This window comes from Hydra vulgaris, chromosome 10, assembly GCF_038396675.1.
Source record: "Hydra vulgaris chromosome 10, alternate assembly HydraT2T_AEP".
NCBI classification, from domain to species: Eukaryota; Metazoa; Cnidaria; class Hydrozoa; order Anthoathecata; family Hydridae; genus Hydra; species Hydra vulgaris.
Genome location: NC_088929.1, coordinates 18,562,501 through 18,582,218, shown reverse-complemented (window position 1 = coordinate 18,582,218; position 19,718 = coordinate 18,562,501). Strand labels below are relative to the sequence as shown.

Below are 19,718 nucleotides of genomic sequence, written 5' to 3'. Positions count from 1 at the left end.
TCCAACAAAGTGCGATGAAAAGATCAGAGAGCATTCGAAAATTGATCTTTTACAGGTAGTAAATATTCTTACTAAAACACATTTTTTGAAACAATTTAAGAATAAATATGCACATATCAAATTGCAAAAACACATTTATAATGTACTTTTTTAATTTACAGGGTGTTAGCAAGGAAAAAACTTTATACAGATTTTTTGTATATTTGGGAATATCATAATATTCTCTTCTTCTGCGCCAAAGATCTTTTTTTTTCTTTTTTTGCCAAATATTTTTACATCAGCACCTGTTTTAAACCTATTTACCCTGATGATGCCAAAACTATTTTTCTAGAATAATATAAAACATTTGCTCCCATAACAAAATATACCATTTGAAATTAGAATAATCTAAACTAAAGAAAAACTGAAAACAATTAAAAGATAAAGTTTTTTTTGAATTTTGACCTTGCTAATGACTCTGCATTTTTTAGCTGCCTAATAAAAATCCATTGTAAATGCCATCATCATTTTTATCATTATAAATGAAAAAAATAAAAAGCAATACAATTGCAGAAAATATTTATTAACCTTTAACTTCACTATTTTCATTTGATTCTACTTTCGCATGCTGAGTTTCATCCTCACTAAACCATTGACTTTCATATGTTTTACCTAAGACTCTATGCAGCAATTATTATATTAGAAAATAAATAAAACTTTTCTTGGAAATAGTAACATAAAGCAATAATTTTGATTTTAAAATTTTAATGTAAAAAATACTAAAACAAATCAAAACCAAAATTTTGGTTTTATATTTTTAACTATAAATATATTTATTAAAACAGTATTAAAAATCAATCAAAATTGTGTTTGTTCCTGTATAAAAATGTTATATATAAAATATGCAGGACAGAGAGAGATGATTAGGTGAGAGAGGAGATTTATGAGAGTTGGGAAAGTGATGGAAGTGGATAAAATAAACAAAGATGGGTGAGAGACAAAAAAAGAAAAAGAAACTGTGAGTGAGGACACAAATACTCCTAATTACAACTTTAGTGAAAAAAAATTATTTTTAACAAGTTGATAGAAAGATGATTAATCACACAAAATCTACTAAACAGCCTTCAGAATTAGGAAATAAAAGGTCGGCAAAAAATTGCCGACCTAAAATGGTTTTAGGTCGGCATAAAATTTTGAACCAGAGCTCGACAAACGTAGTAAAGTATACATTTGGCGATTTGTTTTTCAGTATCGACAGAAAAACAAATTGCCAAATGTTGCTGTTTGCTTAAAAAGTTGTAAAAATGAATGCATCATTAGGTCCATTTTAAACCTTTTTTTTGAAATTTTAATCGGGGTTTTAACCAGTAATAAAATTTGATCTAAAAACCCTAAATACAATAAATTTTGAATTTAGGACAAATTTCAGGTCCCCCATAAAACATTGGAAGTTAGAATAACGGATTGCGCAAGTGTTGTGCAATTTTTTTATCCACTAATTATTATAGCTACTTAGTGGGGTTTACACAATTTAATTATAACCATTAGAAAACAATTATACAAAATTTTATTAATTTAAGACTATTTGTACATATCCCACAAAAGATTTATTGAAATATTAATAAATATACAATTAATAAGGTCACTGAAATTTTATTTGTTTGTTTGTTGATAATTAATTTCAATTGATTTCTTTAAAAAAATATGCACCTTTAAAACTGTTTCGATGCTTTTCCACAACTTGAGCAAGTTGTTTTCTCTCTACTGGATCAAAACATTTATCTTTGATGTCTTCTATAAGCTTGATACCTCACTCTGCAATATTGTTGACACAAAAAAGATTACATACAATTTTTTTGCGGCGTTAGAGTCCTCGAATTTGTTCCAATGTTCTGACGGAACGTTTAGCCATTCTTGGGGTCTGTTTAATTTTAACAAATGAAAAAGCAACCATGACTTTTCACCAAAAAAGACAATAAAAAAGGTTTTTCTGAGTCTTTGGTTTATATGGAGTAAATACTTAAGGTCTTGGTATGTTTATAAGTTTCTGACCTCATAGTCTTTTCTGCATAACTCACAAAGTCGTCAAACAAGGAAAAGACTACTAGCTCCTCAGATAAGTATCCAAGGTGTCTTTCAAAAGACTTGATGGTTTCCTCTGCACTTTCAAGGTCGATTGATTTAAATTTCCTCATTAAATAAAAGAAATGCAGGTATTAGCTGAAGTAGCAGAAGTAATAGCAGATTGAAGAAAGTACTTTGCATAAAAAAGACAAATGTACCTCTCAACTTTTCTTGCTTCTTCATCAGTAAGTTCAAAAGTATGAGATAGTAGGAATATTTTTGTATAATAAATGGCTTTTGACATCCACCTTGCATGATGATCTGAACCAGCATACCGAATGCGGAAACCTCTTTTAATATGTCCACCGAAAAAAAATAGAGTAAACTCCACTAGTTTGCGATAGTCCTCACGATGAAATGTTTTCTTCTCCAAGCAATCCATTGCCTATTTCTTTACTTCAAGTGCTTGTTGAAATAAAAAACTATTTTGATCATGAGTCCCACACTCTAAGTTCTTTTATATTTTTGCTAAGGTTATGAAATTCTTCTTTGAACCTTTTAAACAACTGAACTCTTGGTGATTTGTTCGGACCACAAATAGCATTGGATGTTGCTTTTAAAAGAACTCTGGAGTATGATGTCTACATTCAAGTCGAAGTAGAGAACGACCAATTTGCTTCTCAACTAGAATTGTAGCTCCATTATATGCTCCACTGTTTGCAGATGTTGCATCATAGACAAGTGCAACAGCAGATGCTTTTAATTGCCATTTATCAACTAGGTTCATCACTAAACAACATTACATTTGATCGGTTCCATCAGCAATTTTAGGAGTACCTAGCAATTTAGGAGGGGGCCCTGCATACACAGCAAGTCGCTCTTCCTTTTTTCCAGTAGCTTGCTTGAAAGTTTTTTCATCCCAATGAATTTCCAAATATTCAGGTGGAATCCAAGTTTCTTCAATTACTTTAGCTTCTTCAATTCTCTTAGCTGATTTTGCTCTATGAACTGATGATTTAGAAAGTGTAACATCATTTAAAGCTGCTCCACCTAATGCTAAAGTCTTTCCCAAAATAAGTAGCTGTTTTCTTTCACTAATACCAGATCCATCAGCAACTGTAGACGTTTCTTTTAATAGTTCTCTTTTTGGAATTTTCATCGTTATCGCTGATTTGCAATGATGTTTTTTTTCTCTTTCACTGAAAAACTTTTATCTCTTTCATCTTCTTCCATAATATCTGAAGAAAATTCGTCACCCTTGTTGACTTCATTATTATCAGTAATGGTTAAACATTTGAGTTGCTGTTTCTTAATATGAAGCAATTCCTTTCTTTTCTTTCTTTCCTGATACTGTAGTTTGATGTAGGATTGTCGCTCTTTTTCAACAAGTATATTGTCAACTCCAGCTATTGAGCCCACTTGAAGAAACTTTCGTTGGCTTTTTAGAAATTCCCACTCAATAAGCCACTTGTCATTACCAGAGTGTTTCAGCAATGTGTAAGTGTCTGTATGTGATATATCAAACAGACTGTCTAGTTTAATTGTAAAAGATGTAGCTTTTTGCTTTACTTTTCTTTCTTGTCTTCTGCTTTCAGGAATTTTTTTCAGCATCTCATATTCTTTTACCAAACGGACAATCTGATCACCACAGTCCTTCTTGTTATGCTTCGTTGGAATATGAGCAGGTAACCAAAAGTTTTCAACAACTTTGCTAACTAGATGATTTGCAATGAGTCATGTTTTTTTTCTAGGATTGTTTTCTCTCTCAAAAAGATATTTTTGCAATATTGCTCTATTCAAAGTACCTTTATTCAAAAAATTGTGTGAACCCCATTAAGAAAAAACAACAGTTTGTTAGTAAAAACTTTGTGCAACATTTGTGTAATCCATTACTCGAACTTCTAATGTCTTGTGGGGGATGTAAAATTTGTTCTAAACTCGAAATTTTTGGTATTTAGTGTTTTTAGATAAAATGTCATCACCGGTAAAAACCCCAGTTAAAATTTCAAAAAAAAAAGTTTAAAATGGACCACCCTAATGCATCATTTTACCATTTTATTATGAATTTAAATAAAAGATAAACTTAGCTGATTTTATTATAATTTAGAATTAACTAAACTTTTTTGTTTCCACTTTTATTTTAATTGTTTTGTTTATCATATAAATAAGAGGTTCACATCGAGAGTTAATTAAAAAGTTCGTTTTTTGTTATTTTTACTTGAAGTATTTTATTGATTTATATTTGAATAAAGCGTTTGCCCTTCTGTTGATTTTTAGAAAAATTTAATTTAAGATTTAGTTAATACCTTTGTGTTTTCATTTTTAATTTATTTAACTTATTTTGAATTTAAATATAATGTTCTTTATTCCGCTTTTATTTTAATTGTTTTGTTTACTATTTAAATAAAAGGTTCACATTTCAAATTTAATTAAAATTTTCTTCTTTCTAATGGTTTTTTCTAATATTTTATAGAGAAGTTAATTAAAACATTCGCTTTATCATTTAAATTTTAATTATTTTATTTAGGATTTAAATAAACTTTGTATTGCCATTTTTATTTTAACTCTGTTTTTAATTTTAATCTTAATTCTAACTCAATTTTCCAGGTCTCAGCCTCAGTTCCAAGCCTCACTCTTCTCCATGGTTTTCCTCACATTGTGCTGCTGTAATTTTCAATCGAAACCGTTACTTCCAAATCTATCAGCAAAACAAATCTCCAGAAAACAGGCGTCTGTTATTACTGCTAGAAACAATTGTAAAAATGTTTTGTCTAACGCCAAAACCTGCTATTCTCAGGTCATGAAATCTCGACAAAGCTGAATTGTTTGCTAAGAAATTTTCATCAATATCATCTCTTAATTCCACTAGTTGCGTTCTATCTGATATAGCCGTCAAACAGGTTGATACTTTGCTTGATATTCGTATCACTCCAGCTTCTGTATCTAAAGTGATTTCCTGCCTAGACTCTTCTACAGCTTGTGGCCCGGACAACATACCTGTTAAAGTCTTGCAGAAGTGTTCTCCGTAGCTGGAGAGCAATCTGATTCATCTAACTACCATCCTATTAGTCTTCTTCCTATCATGAGCAAGGTTTTTGAATCATTAATTAACAAATACTTAATCTCTCATCTTGAATCTAACAACATACTTTCTGATCATCAATATAGATTTTGATTTTCTCATTTTACAGCTGATTTGATAACAGTAATAACCAATAGGTTTTATTGTGCATTAGATGAAAGTAGACAGGTTAAGGCTATCAATCTTGACATTTGTAAAGCTTTTGATAAAGTTTGGCTGGCCAAACTTTATCAAAAGCTTCTTCATAAGCTTTCTTTTTATGGTGTACCTGGTAACATCTTTAAGATTATTGAATCCTTCCTTTCCAATCGTAGTATAAAAGTTGTCCTCAATGGGTAGCACTCTTCTTCTTATTCTATAAATTCAGGGGTTCCTTAAGGTTCAATCTTTGGCCCTATTCTCTTTTTAATTTACATTAACAATCTTCCAGATATTCTCACATCTGGGGTGGCATTGTTTACTGATGATACTACCATTTATTCTTGTCATGATAAGAAGCCAACACCCTCTGATTGCTTGGAGGGTGTATTTGAGCTTGAAAAGGATCTCATTTCTTCTACAGCATGGGACTCACAATGGCTGGTGAACTTTGATTCAGATAAAACTCAATTTTTTTTCAGCCAATCGTTATCGCAATAATTTAGATCTTCCTATATTTATGAACAGTAATGTACTCGATGAGTCATCTACCCTTAATCTTCTAGGATTAACTCTTACTTTTAATCCTTCTTAGAAACCAAATATCAAATCTGTTGCAAAATTAGCATCTACCAAGGTTGCATCTCTTTATCAAGCTCGACACTTTCTTACTTCGGATTATATTCTCTATCTCTATAAATCTCAAATCCAGCCTTGTATGGAATACTGTTGTCATAACTCTTATTCCTCAGTTCTTTGGAATTCCTTCATTTTGCTTTCCTGATTCATATAATTTGCAATCTTTTAAGTCATCTGTCAATTGTTATCTTACCCTACAATCTTCATCCTTTCTTTTCCAGTAGCTCAGTAACTTCCAACTCTAATAGTGGTTGCTTGCAGCCTTGTTGGAAGTAAAGATGTTAAAAAAAAAAAAAAAAAAAACTTTTCTTCAGAATTTACATAAAAAGTTGTATACTACATTTTTATTTTATTTATTTATTTAGAATTTAGATAAAAAGTTCTATATTATGCTTTTATTTTAATCATTTTATTTAGAATGTTCGTTTTGTTTTTAAGTTTTTTAAATTGCATTGTTCAGAATTCAAATAAAACATTTATTTTAATTCTATTTTAATTAGTTTATTAAGAATTGAAAAAAAAAAGTTCTGTTTTTAATTGAAGTATTTTATTTAGAACTAAAATAAAACATTTGTTTTGCCATCTTTATTTTAATTATTTTATTTAGGATTTAAATAAAACATTCATTTTACCATATTTCAGTTTTAGTTTCATGAACTAGCAAACAAAATTAGGTTTTAAAATTCTCAGTCAGCAAAAAAATGCCAACCTCAGACACTGTTAGGTCAGCAGTTAGGTTGCCATTGCTGAATGTCAATCTTAATTCCGAGACTAAATGAGTATTAATCAAGTTTACTTAATTTACAACATATTTTTTTAACTATGCATACGATTAACAATGTTCATAGAACATATACATATTTGTGCATGTGATAGATTTTTATATGCTCTATTATAATTAAGTTTAATAAACCAAAGTTAAAAACTGTATCAGATAATATAATGAGATTTACAAAAAATTTTAAATCTACAATGAACAAATTACAAGATAAAAATTGTGCACGGAGAAACAAGTTAATCAACTTATTTCTCTGTGCAGCGGCCTTGTTCGTCAAGGTTCGAGTTATAGAGTTGAGAGAGAGTTATAACCACAACTAAGTAAGCTCCTCATCTGTAGTGGCCTTTGTGGCCTTGAGGAGGTGAATTAACATAAAAACAAAACAAAACATCGCCAAAGATGTGTCACCAAACTTAATCCCTGTAAGCTATTTCTGCTTACGAGATATAGCTTACAGAGATCTTTAAATGTCAATGATACATTAAAATGGTCAAACTTCAAAAACCTAATCATTGTGAGCCAACACTCAAAAGTAGAAAAAAAAAATTATCAGATCTAACTAATACATTTTGGAATGAATAGTTATTTCAATGTTATTATAATAGTTACTTCATGAATAGTTATTTCATAATCATTATTCTTTTGAGCAAATAACCAAAAAGATCAATCCATACCATAATCTTTCAACTATCATGCAGCATGATCCAGCTTCAACATCTTTGAAAAGATTTTTGTTGAAAGATGGTAGGAATCTCAACCTGCTTCAGCATCTTTGCATGTCAAGATTTGTGTTTCTTGGTTATAGTGTTAAAAAAAGGAGCAATTATAAAAATAATAACAATTTAAAAAAAAACACTTGAGTTTTTAGTAGCAAGAAGCGGGGTGGTGGAGAGATGGGTGGTGTAGAAGTGGAGTGATGGGTTGGAGTGAATTAAATGAAATCATAAATACAATTTTGTTGAAAAAAAATATATACAATCTTTTATTGATTAGCATCTATGTAGATTTGTTTACAATAGCTTTTTAAATATTACTAAACTTTTACAAAGATATATATATATATATATATATATATATATATATATATATATATATATATATATATATATATATATATATTTATATATTTTAACTAATTATAGAAACAAATAAATTTTTTCTTACAGAGATAAACACTTACTTTTCGAAATCAATTTTCTCATACAAACTAAAAAGAAGATTTAGGTTTTCAGCTTTCTTTTTAAATTTCAGTATCACATAAACAATACAACTATTAATTCACAACTTTGATAAATATAAAATAAAAACTTTTTTATCGGCTATATTACATAACTCCATTCAACAATTGTTTTTCAAACTGAGGGCCCCTCTGACTTGGAAAATAAATTATTTGATTATACTATTTTATTGTTATCTATTTAATAAAAATTTTTTTATTTAAAAACAAAACAAAAAAAAACTAAAAAACATTAATCCAAACATTAAATGCATTTTTTCAGTTGATTGTTCTCAATATTTTAAAACATCAACTATTTATTTTGAAACATTCTTTGTATAGTTATAATGTAAGACTTTCTCTTTTTTGTAACTTTTAATTTAAATACAAAAATTTAACTGTCACTTATTAAACTATTTGTATTTTATCGATTTACTATTAATTGCTAAACTCTCCCAACATTTTTAAAGTTTGTTTTTGGCAAAGTAAAATAAATATATATTAAAATTTCAAAATAAATATTTTATTAAAATCATTTTGAAAATAAGAAAAAAAAAAGAAACTTTTTTATTTACCTGTCTTCTGAATTCATCAGATCTTGCAATCCATATTTCAAAATGTCCCCAAGCTAAGAATTAAACTTAAATTAAAGTTGAAAATTTTTAATTAAAAACCAAGTCTTCAAAAAAAATTAAAATGTTTTTTTTTAAATATTTAAAACCTTCAATCTTTACATACATACATACATACATACAGGTTTTGAAGTTTTCTATGATGTGATGTCTGAAAACATGTAAAAAATCAAAAGAATGGTTATATAGTTATCAACGCTGTTGTAACTTTCTAAAATATTGTAATTTTTTATAATGATTATATAGAAGCTATTTAGAATCATTTTTAGTCCAGAGAATAAATTCTTTGTTGAATTTAAAACTGGAATCTAATGCTGTATCATTTCCAAGAGATGACTATTGTGAATTTGCTGAGAATACTCATAACATTTGGGCAAACTCCAATGTAGAAGATACACTTTCTTAAACCATAAGCTGTCACCAAGCTTGGTGGTTGGCATGAAGCATTTATACAAACAAAAGTTTAACACAATTCTGTAGAGAAAGGAGTGAGACTAATTTCAGAATTTGCAACCATTATAACCAGTGATCCAGAACAAAGAGATCGATTGCCTCAGAGTTTTATTATTTACAGGCAGCATTATTTTGATTTTGGCAAAACAAAAACATTATTAGTTATAGTCAAAATATTAGACAAGAACCTCAAAACTAAAATTAAGTCTTGTGAATGGTGTAAATGATGCAGCAATAACATTCAAAGTTCTAGTTTTGAGGTTCCTGTCTGATATTTTGGAAGTTTTTATTTGGTTTTACTAAAAACTAAAAGGTATATGAACAACTTAAAATAATGAGAGGTAAAATAAAAAATTACTATGGTCTTTTTATCAAGTCTACAAATAACATCTGTCTTTTTTAATTTTCTTTATTATAAGTAGAAAATTTGTGAGCTAAAACAAACTACTTTTTTTTTGAGTTCTTTGCAAGATTTGAAGTTTCAAATTATAGTATTGCAACTTACCCCGTTCGCTATTGCAATGTGCCGGGTAAGTGCAACATTTTTTTTAATATTAAATTTTATTTATTTTTTTAATCAACACATCATAAAGACCTAAGTTATCACCCTTTTTTTTATTTTTACATATATAAATATATATTAGGATATCCCAAATATATATATTTTTTAAAAAGTCTGCTCCCATTCTCTAAATGTGTTCTATATAATTAAATAATACTGGAATTGAAAAATTTTCAAAAAAAAAATTTTTTTGGGGGTGAAATGTAATTTTTTAGGCAGTGAAATTTAAAATAATAATTTTTTTATAAAATGATGATTATTTTTAAAATTTTTATAAAATTTACTTCTTTTGAGAACCAACATAATATACTTTAAAAAAATTTCTTTTTTCCAAAATAAAAAAAAAATGTTTTAGAGGGTGGGAGCAAACATTTAAAAAAAAAAAACTTTCTTTGGGACAGCCTAATATATATATATATATATATATACATATATAAATATATATATATATATATATATATATTATATATATATATATTATATATATATATATATATATATATATATATATGTGTATATATGTATATATAATATAGACAGCCTAATATATATATATATATATATATATATATATATATATATATATATATATATATATATATAATATATATATATATTTATATATATTATATATATATCTATATATGTATATATATATATATATATATATATATATATATATATATATATAATATAGACAGCCTAATATATATATATATATATATATATATATACATGTATATATATATATATATATATATATATATATATATATATATATATATATATATATATATATATATATATATATATATATATATATATATATATATATATATATATATTAAAGGTGTCCAAAAAAATTTTTTTTGAATTAAATGTTACACAGTTTTATATATTGTTTCTTTGATTGAAAAAAACTTCTGTGCAAAATCTTAGGTGTTTTGGATAATATTTAGAGGTTGCTCAAGGAAAATAAAAATTTACTGTATTAAAAGCATTCGCCAAAACAACAATATTTAAAAAACTTGAGTTATAGCTATAATGTACAATTAATCATTTTCAAAAAATTCCTTAAATAATGCAAATAACATTCAAATGTTGCACTATTTACAAGATCAAAAGTTTAGTCTGTAGCAACAGTGGCATATATCATTAAGATGCTTATGCGGCAATCTGGAATGCGTTTTCTGTTGTCCTCAACAACTTGTATTAGTTTCTGCATTTCAGATTCAGTTGTTGTGATGGATTGATTAAATGTGCTCATAAGAGCAACAGAACGCTCAGCAGTGTCATTGATAACTTTTACAAATTTAACAATTGCTTTAGTATAATGAAATTCAGCAATTTCCTCCCAGGTCTTTAGATCGGTTCCAGATAAAATGGTTACATCGAGACCAAGTGACTGCAAAGCAGCAGTTGATGATGATGTAACAAGCTCATGAAGTTGCCTCTTTTCCAACTTGTTTAATTCTGCTGCTGGACACTTTATACCCCTGACACTCCAATCAGCTCCACTTTGAATCATAGCTTCAACAATCAACTTTTTTCCTGTGTCACAAACCCTGTCAGAAAATAATGAAAGTGGAATCATTTCTGACCCAAGGTACCAAGTGTGATTTTGAAGCTTCTTCAAAGCAGCATTTGAAATGACCTTGTTAATCTCAGAATATTGTTTAATTCTTGTGAAGAGCATCAGGTCATTTGCTGGAGCATCACTTGCAATTGGACAGGCAATCCATGCTGGTACATAGATATGAGCAGCAACAATACAAAATTCGCACAAGTTGTTCTGTTCTTTCATAGTCAGCTTGAATTCATTTCTTAAGAGGTATATTTTCATACAATAGATGACTTTAGCCATCCATCTAGCCATGTGATAAGCTCCCGGCATGCGAAAGCGATACTTCTTGGTGGCATAGTCTGATAACAGAAAACCCAAAATTAAAAGGCACAGCTCGATCATCTCTTTGTATTCTTCTCTTGGTAAGTACAAAGAGTCATCTGATAAGAAAGGCTGCAGAAAGCAGCCAGCTTCTGATTTAAGTTGCTGAAGCTGTGGTTCAGCAAGATGGGCGCCATCTAATGGAGCATAATTGGCTTGATTTATGCTTGGCCAACACTTCTGAAACTGTTCAAATGTTGGGCCCAAGCTGGGTCCAAGCAAAACTGAGTATATTTCCCCAATAATTACTTCATGCATATGATGACGGCAAGCAAAGTAGAGAAGATTTTTCTCCATCAACTTCTCTAGCAAGATGCACGCACCATTTTTGGAACCCTTGTTTGACGCTGTTGTGTCAAAACACATACCGACAATATAATTTGCAACATTCCATATGGTCAGTAACTGGAAGGTTGCTTTTGCTTGTGCCAGTCCAGTGCCAGATGATATCTTTACAATACCCAGTTTTTTTCCAGATTACGACCAGTCACATCAAAAGCAATTCTATCAACATTGGACTTTGGATTTTCATAGTTGGTGATGTCTCTCATCATCTTACCATCCCAGTGGACGACCATATGTTGTTTCTCACTTGACATAAAATTCTGCCGAATATGATTTTCAGTTAATGAACGGTGCATGATGCGTTTGCGGCAGACTGTTGATCTTGATAATGGTGTACTTTGGAGGTCCTCTCCACTTGCTCGAGCAATTGCAGCTGCCAATATAGTGAATATTTGGTCAGATAAATTGATTCGATCAAGTGTGGATGATACATCTGGAGAAGACAAAATTTCATTGAGAATATGTGGCTTTTTATTTTTAGGACTTTGTTCACAGTCAGTTGATTGGGTTACTAGTTTTTTGTGATAAACCGGAATTTCTATTTCATAATCATCATTGTCATCAGGAATGTCACTGACTTCTGTTGCTTTGCTATCACTATCGCAATCAAGACTAAAGTGGCTACAGCTAGGGGTAAGGACAGCATTTGCTTTTTGTCTTCTCTCTTTCTCATTCTGCTTTGTTTCTGCTTGTTGACGCTCTGCTGTTTGCTTTTCTTGTTGAGATAATTTTACATCTTCTCCAGCCATCTTCATCATACGAGCATTCTTTTGGTCTTCCAGAAATATTTTATCTTCATCAATTTTAATTAGCGTATTTGCATCCTTGTGTGAAATGTCAAACAGTAAATCTAATTTGATACTAAAATCTTTCTCTCTAGCAATCTGTGACTTACTAGCTCTTCCTTTATTCTTTTTAATTAAATTATATTCATCAACACATGCTTTCACTTTTGATACAACATGAGGCTGGCAAGTCATTGGAATTTTGGCTTTTTTCCAGATCTGAGCAAAACCATTAGATGCTTTTGCACTGGCTGGAACCGTTTGTTTCAATGCTTTGTGATAGTGGAAAAACGTCCTTAACACATCAACCATCATTGGAAGGACATTGTTTGGTAGGTTCTTCTCAGGTTGACCAATCAACCATATTGCAGTTCGATTAGGTGTCAAAGGAAAATTTGAAGAACTTATCTTTTCACTCATTTTCAGCAACAAGCTAAAATTAAATGATACCAAATTAAACTCAACTTGAGAAATAAAATATTAATTTGTAAACATAATTTAAAATATGTGATCAATATTTCAATATGAATGTGATGAAATCATAAGTATTACAAAACTACAAACACTAAAGTAAGTTAAGTCACCCAATCATAATTAGCACTAAAAAACAAGATATTGGCATAACAGCTATAATTATTATTTTATAGGATTAAAATAAATAAGAACCTCAAAATCTTTAAATATTTCAGTTGTTAAGCAAAAAATTACAATTAATGAAAATGTTTTTCAATCAAAAACATCAGATGACAAGATGGCTGCTTGTCACATGACCAAAGAAGTTAGCTCATAAAAGACAATGGTACATCAAATTTGTTTAATATTTTATCTAAATTGAACATGGATAAAATTAGGAAATTAAGGCGTAATGTTATTATTGTAAAACTAAAAAGCCATTGAGCAACCTCTAAACATTAATTTATTTTAATTATCTTTTGCACAGTAAATTGTCAACCAAGTTTTTTAAAATTTCCTTTGTTAATTATTTTTAATGAATGAATTCAATACTTTTGCAATTCTTTTGTTACGTAACACTAACTCTTAATAATAAATATAAAAAATCCATGATATAACTTGGTAACGTAAAATATAACATAAGTTAACATAATATAACATAAGTTTAACATAAGTTAAATATATAGAATCAAAAAAATCATTTTATTTTCCTTAGCCAGTCACCTCTGATAAATTTTATATATTTTTTAAATTGGTATAGAATTCTCAACACCTTGTGAAAGTTTCTAATACAAACCGCTTTACTGATTTGCAGAAATCTGACCTAAAAGTTGAAGCAATTTTTTTACCTTTTTTTCAGTGTAACGTAACTTACGTGGCTTTTTCAGTAATAAGTTTGCCCTCTTTAGACCAGACTTGAAACTTTTTAGCTTATTTTGTTCTTTAGACTAACAGCTTTCATACAAAATAGCTAAAAGTTTAATTTACAGATTAAATAGGCATAAGTTGTTGCGTGTGTTGATAAAATTGTTGTGTAAATTAAAAATAGAACTGCCCATATATATATCTATACATAAATATATTATGTTATGCGGTAGTGGTGTAAAGGTAGTTCCAAGTTTGATCCCCACCATGTCCCTGGTAGTACTGCGCTTAACTTGTTTCTCCAAAATACATTCCAGAACATTATGCAAGTTGTAGAAAACAACAGAAATATGTTATACAACTAAAGAAAAAAGGAATTAAAACCAAACAGATGGTATATCAAATTCTAACTGAATTGTCTATTTCTTCTAGTTTTGATTTAATAGATTAAATTTTTTATATTGAACACACAATTTTCTTTTACAGATTTAATTGTTAATGATGTAGCAATAAAACAAAAACTAAATTGATTAAAATAATTTTAACTGAAATTTTATATTATTAACAATATTAACTATAATATTTGAAAAAATAAATCTTGTTTTTAAAAAAAGTGAAAACTATTTAAAAATTGAGATATTAGGAAGCGCTAAAAGTATTCATACCTCTCAAAGTTTTATTTAGTATATTAGAATTTTTTATTTTATTTGTTAATTAATATTTAGTATGAAGTCCTTGGGCATCAATAACTGCTTGCAAGCAACAAGGAATACTATCAACTAAGTTTTGTAAATAGTTTGGAGGAATATTATGCCAAGCTGCCTCCAACACTAAAAAGAAGTTTTGTTTGTTGATACTGTGCTCATCCCTATTAACTTTGCCATCCAAATAATGCCACAAATTTTCAATTGGATTGATATTTGGACTTTGCACAGGCCAATCCAACAATTCTATTTCATTTTCTTCTAAATATATTTTGGCAATTTTACTGGTATGTTTTGAAGCATTGTCTTGTTGGAAGGCAAATTGATCCTTGATCCTAATTTATTGACAAAGGGCATAAGGTTGTTTTGCAAAATATTTCCATATCCAGCTCCTGTTAATTTTTCTTTAATTTGAACTAAGTTACCAACTCCGTTATAACTAAAACAGCCCCAAACAAGTTTATTACCACCTCCGTGTTTGATGGTTGCTTTTACAGATTTTTTGTCTAAGGGTTTTCTTTTTCTTTTCCATACATTTGGTCTTTTTTTGGAATTCTTTAATTCGAATTTACTTTCATCAGACCATAAAACTGATTTCCAGAAACCTAGTGTCTTTGAAAAGTACTTTTTTGCAAAGACAAGGCGTTTAGTTTTATTTTTTCTCAAAATAAAGGGTTTATTTGTAATGCGAGATTCATAAAACCCTGCAGAGTGAAGTCTACGTTGTATTGTTTGTTTAGAAACGTTCACATTTAATTTCTCTTTAATAGCTCTGGCAGAAATAACAGGCTCTTGCTTTACTTCTCATACAATAAGCCTACCTTCTTGAGATGTTGTTTTTGTGGACGGCCTGAACATGCTTTATTTTGCACACTTTCAGTCTTTTTATATTTTTGTATTATTGATTGTACTGTTGCCTTGCTTTTATTATATTTTTCAGCAAATTTTCTATACCCGAAGCCTCTTTCATGATCATCAACAATCATTTGCCGTACGTCAACACTAAATTCGTTGGTCTCAGGCATTTCGGAAAACTTTTAACATGAAACAGAAGAAGTTATTTAAATATTTAAAATTTTATGTCTGTAGTGTAGACAAACAAAATTAAATAACTTGCCAGCAAAAACAATAAAAAAAACAAACTTACAGCACTAAATAATTCAATAGGTATGAATACTTATGTCATATTTAAAATTGCACTTTTTATGTTTTATACTAATATAACCAAACATAATAACTTAACATCTTAATTATCACTACAGAATTATTCTTAATTATCATGTTTACACATACTTATTTTTTCATAGCAATAAAAAAAAACACGTCAGAGTATAAAAACAAAGTTTAGTAATATGCTTGGAGTATGAATAATTTTGTTGCATACTGTTATAGATTAGTATACTAAAAATTAGAAAACTTCAATTTTGGTCCTAAATGGTATACTCTCTAATTTAAATCTACCACTAAACATTGTCCAATTAAACTCAAATTTTGCACAGTTTTTAGTTAAAACTAACCTCCTCACCAAAAAAAAGTCAGGTTTGTTAACTCACAAATTTAAAAATTATGGGGCAACAGAATCACCCTAATATATAGCATGGTTTGCACCCTAATATATAGCATGGTTATGAAAAAGTTTCTTTCATAAACTGTAGTTTTAAATCAAACTCTAAAAAAGCAGACTAGAACAAGTTTAAAAACAACTACTATCTAAGGATATATATACACACACACACAAATATATATATATATATATATATATATATATATATATATATATATATATATATATATATATATATATATATGTATATATTATATGTATATATTATATGTATGTATGTATGTATGTATGTATGTATGTATGTATGTATGTATGTATGTATGTATGTATGTATGTATGTATGTTTGTATGTATGTATATATACAAACTTCAGCAGGAGTAGGGTGTCCTACTTTTAACCTGACCAAAAATTTTTTGAATGCACCCTATCTCAATCACTCTTATTTAGTCCCAGGACATACCAAAAAGAAATTTTAGGTCTCCAAGTCAAGGGGTTCTCGTATAAGGTATTTTCATATGCAAGGTTGCATTGAATCCCCCCCCCTCCTTTCTGTGATCGCAACACAACACAAAATCCTGCACAAGTTTGATGTGGCACTCAGCCCTGTCATTTACTACTGCTAGATTCTCCATTTGATGTTGAAAATGTCTGTGGGAACCATTATTTTATGCATCATTATTTTATACATTTTAAAGAAGTAATTGATATTTTCATCATAAAATCTATAAATATAAGAAATAAACAAATGTAAATTAAAAATGTAAATTAAACTTGTTTGAGACATTAAATGAGATTTTTATACAAAAATTGAAATACTATGTCTTGGATGAATAAAGTAAGATCTTAATAATAAGTCTTGATTTAAATATGCTGTTTTTGCAATATTTTGTGATTGTTTTAGTGGCATTAATGCTCTATTCAAATAATTGCTTTTATGTAAAATATTGTCTGATCCTTTAATTATACTTTTCAGATATAAAAAATTTCTTAAAATATATAATGGCCAATGATAATGGGTTTCCTCATAAATCTCCAAGGACTAGAAATGGTCAGAGTACTTAAAGAAAGGGAAAAGAGGAGAGATGCTTGATAAATACATGTTGCAGAAGTACTTCTCCAATGAGATTACCTCTCCTAGGACTAGCAGGGATTGTCAATCAGGAACCTCAGGTACATCCGGCAAGATAAGTTTAGCCACAGAAAACTAATAGGTGTAAAAGAACAATCTACATACTTCAGCATCCACTATATATATTTGCACCAAACAGGTATTATTTTAAGATTTAATTAAAATAATCAACTAAAAAAGCTTTTTGAAGGTAAAAAAAAACTTTTAAAACAAATATGTAAAGACTTTTTCTTTCCTTTTGAATTTTGCTTAGCCTACCCACACTGAGAGAAGTTTGACGTCAAATATATTTGCTCAGGTCAAGTAAGATTAATCAAAATCCTGTGCACAAAAGACAATCTCAAGATCTATGCTTTGCATTGGAGGGGAATGTAAGAAAGGTAACAGGTGAGAATTTACTGGAGTATGGATTCTGAGAGAACTGTTAAGTGTTTGGGACAAGGGTGGGTTTGATTCAAGATTTCAGGATACAGAACAAGTAGTAAAGAAGAAGCTTGAGAAATCTTATGAACGCTACAAGAAACTGTAAAGTCTTAGAACCTTTATGGAAATAAACAAGATCAAAGAAATGCAATATAAAAAAAAACAGAGAGTTTTATAAAAGAAGCAAACTGTACTTTTCCTGTTTATAAAACAGACTAAACATCTTAAAACTTAAAAGAGATGACGAAAATGGAGACAAGGAAGCAAAGACAGAAGATATTGAGTTCCTGAAGAGAGCATTCAAAGGTGAAATTGTTAAGTTTGACACTGGGAAAGATAAACCTTATTAAGAAAAAATCATAGACAGGGAAAAGCGAATGTTATATATGATAGAAAGTATGCGTAGAGAAGAACAACATAAAAAAGAAAAGCAAGAAATGTCAAAGAAAAAATCTATAGAGGATGTAGAAAGAATGAAAGATTTTGAGATAGAATTATCTTGTGGTACGAGTGTCACTGATTCCGACAGTGAATTTGAGCCATTCAAAAAAAAAAAAAAAGATCAGTGAAGATAGAGTTTACATGGAGCTTTCAATAAATGATGTTCTTCACAAGTGGGTTCCTTTTGTGACTAGGTACAAAGTCAGTGTTCAAGCTGAAACTTCACTTCTGTACTCACTTTTCAAGATTGGTGGTGTTAATCTTAATACAGTTCCTGTATAAATCTACATGTATCTATCTACTTCATGTATAAAAGAATCTACATAGAAAAAAAAAGATTATGATTGAAAATGAAGCTAGAATAGTGAGAGAAGAAAATTTGGACAAAGCTTGGAGTTTAAAGGTCATCATTCATTTTGATACAAAACTGGTCAAACACTAAATATTGAACTAAAAAAAAATGTCTGAAAATGTAGAAAGGCTAGCTCTCAGTATGTCATCCCCTCAGGTCAATGAACCCTTAGATTTCTTGCTAGGAGTTCTAGAAATTGAGCCATCTAAAGGACAGGATCAAGCTATAGCTATTCAGAACATTTTAGAGTATTATAAGCTCACTGACCAGATCATCGGTTGTAGTGCAGATACAACAGCCTCTAATACTGGAAAATACAAGGGTGCAAATAAGTTCCTGGTGGATCATGAGCTTAAAAGAACTGCGCTATGGCTGCTATGTTAGTAATTAAATATTTTGATAAAAAAATTTAAAAGTTTGTTACACAAAACTGTTGCAAAATTTGTACATTTGTATCTTTTCAAAATTTATCTTTTAAGGCACCATACATCTGGAAGGCAAACTTCCCATACAATAGATTATATTCAAGGTTCAACAAAATCTCCATCACATGCAATATATAAAGATTTTCCAAAAATCTGGCCAGAAATAAGAGAAAAGGCAAATAATGTCGATCAGTGGCTTTTTTTCAATGATGGAAGAGAGGAGTATATAGTAGGTACTGATTTTCATAGAAGGGTATTAGATACTAAGAACTTCTGCATAACAACCCTAAAACAAGATTGCTTTTAAAGGGGAGTTATAAAGTTCTTTGTGAGCTAATAGTCATTTACCTTGGTGGCCATGTACTTGGTTTCCAGTTCAAACAACCAAGTGTCCACAATCAAGCAAGGTTAATGGCTGATTGTCTATACTTGCTTACAATGCAGCTGACTTAAAAGATTAATTTAAAGTTGAATAAAAGTAAGAAAGATATGCTCAAACTGTCAACTGACTTTATTGTCAAATTTTATGGGGCATACTTTTTAAAGTCTCCTCTGGCGGCCCAGGCTCCATTACATAATTTAGATGCTTTTAAGCTAGCTTATGAAATGATGGGCAATAAGCTATATATATCCAAGTATGGTTCTCTGGGAAAGCTGTTCCATGCAAGCTTGGTCCATCATAGTTGGTACCTGACCCCAAAGTTAGTTATTCTTTCAATAGCATATAGACATTTAGAACTGAAG

At 29.3% G+C, this 19,718-nt stretch overlaps 1 protein-coding gene across 2 annotated transcripts in view; it reads right to left on the bottom strand.

Annotated features, from left to right (window-relative positions):
• Window positions 1–19,718, bottom strand: part of LOC101238793 (chromodomain-helicase-DNA-binding protein 1-like) — a 96,683-nt gene that overhangs the window by 28,334 nt on the left and 48,631 nt on the right. For both annotated transcript variants that reach the window (XM_065807397.1, XM_065807398.1), the window contains 3 exons: window positions 8,472–8,524; window positions 7,861–7,887; window positions 568–659 (listed from right to left, as the gene is read on the bottom strand). In XM_065807397.1, coding sequence (XP_065663469.1) covers window positions 568–659; window positions 7,861–7,887; window positions 8,472–8,524 — 172 coding nt within the window. The remainder of the gene's footprint in view (window positions 1–567; window positions 660–7,860; window positions 7,888–8,471; window positions 8,525–19,718) is intronic.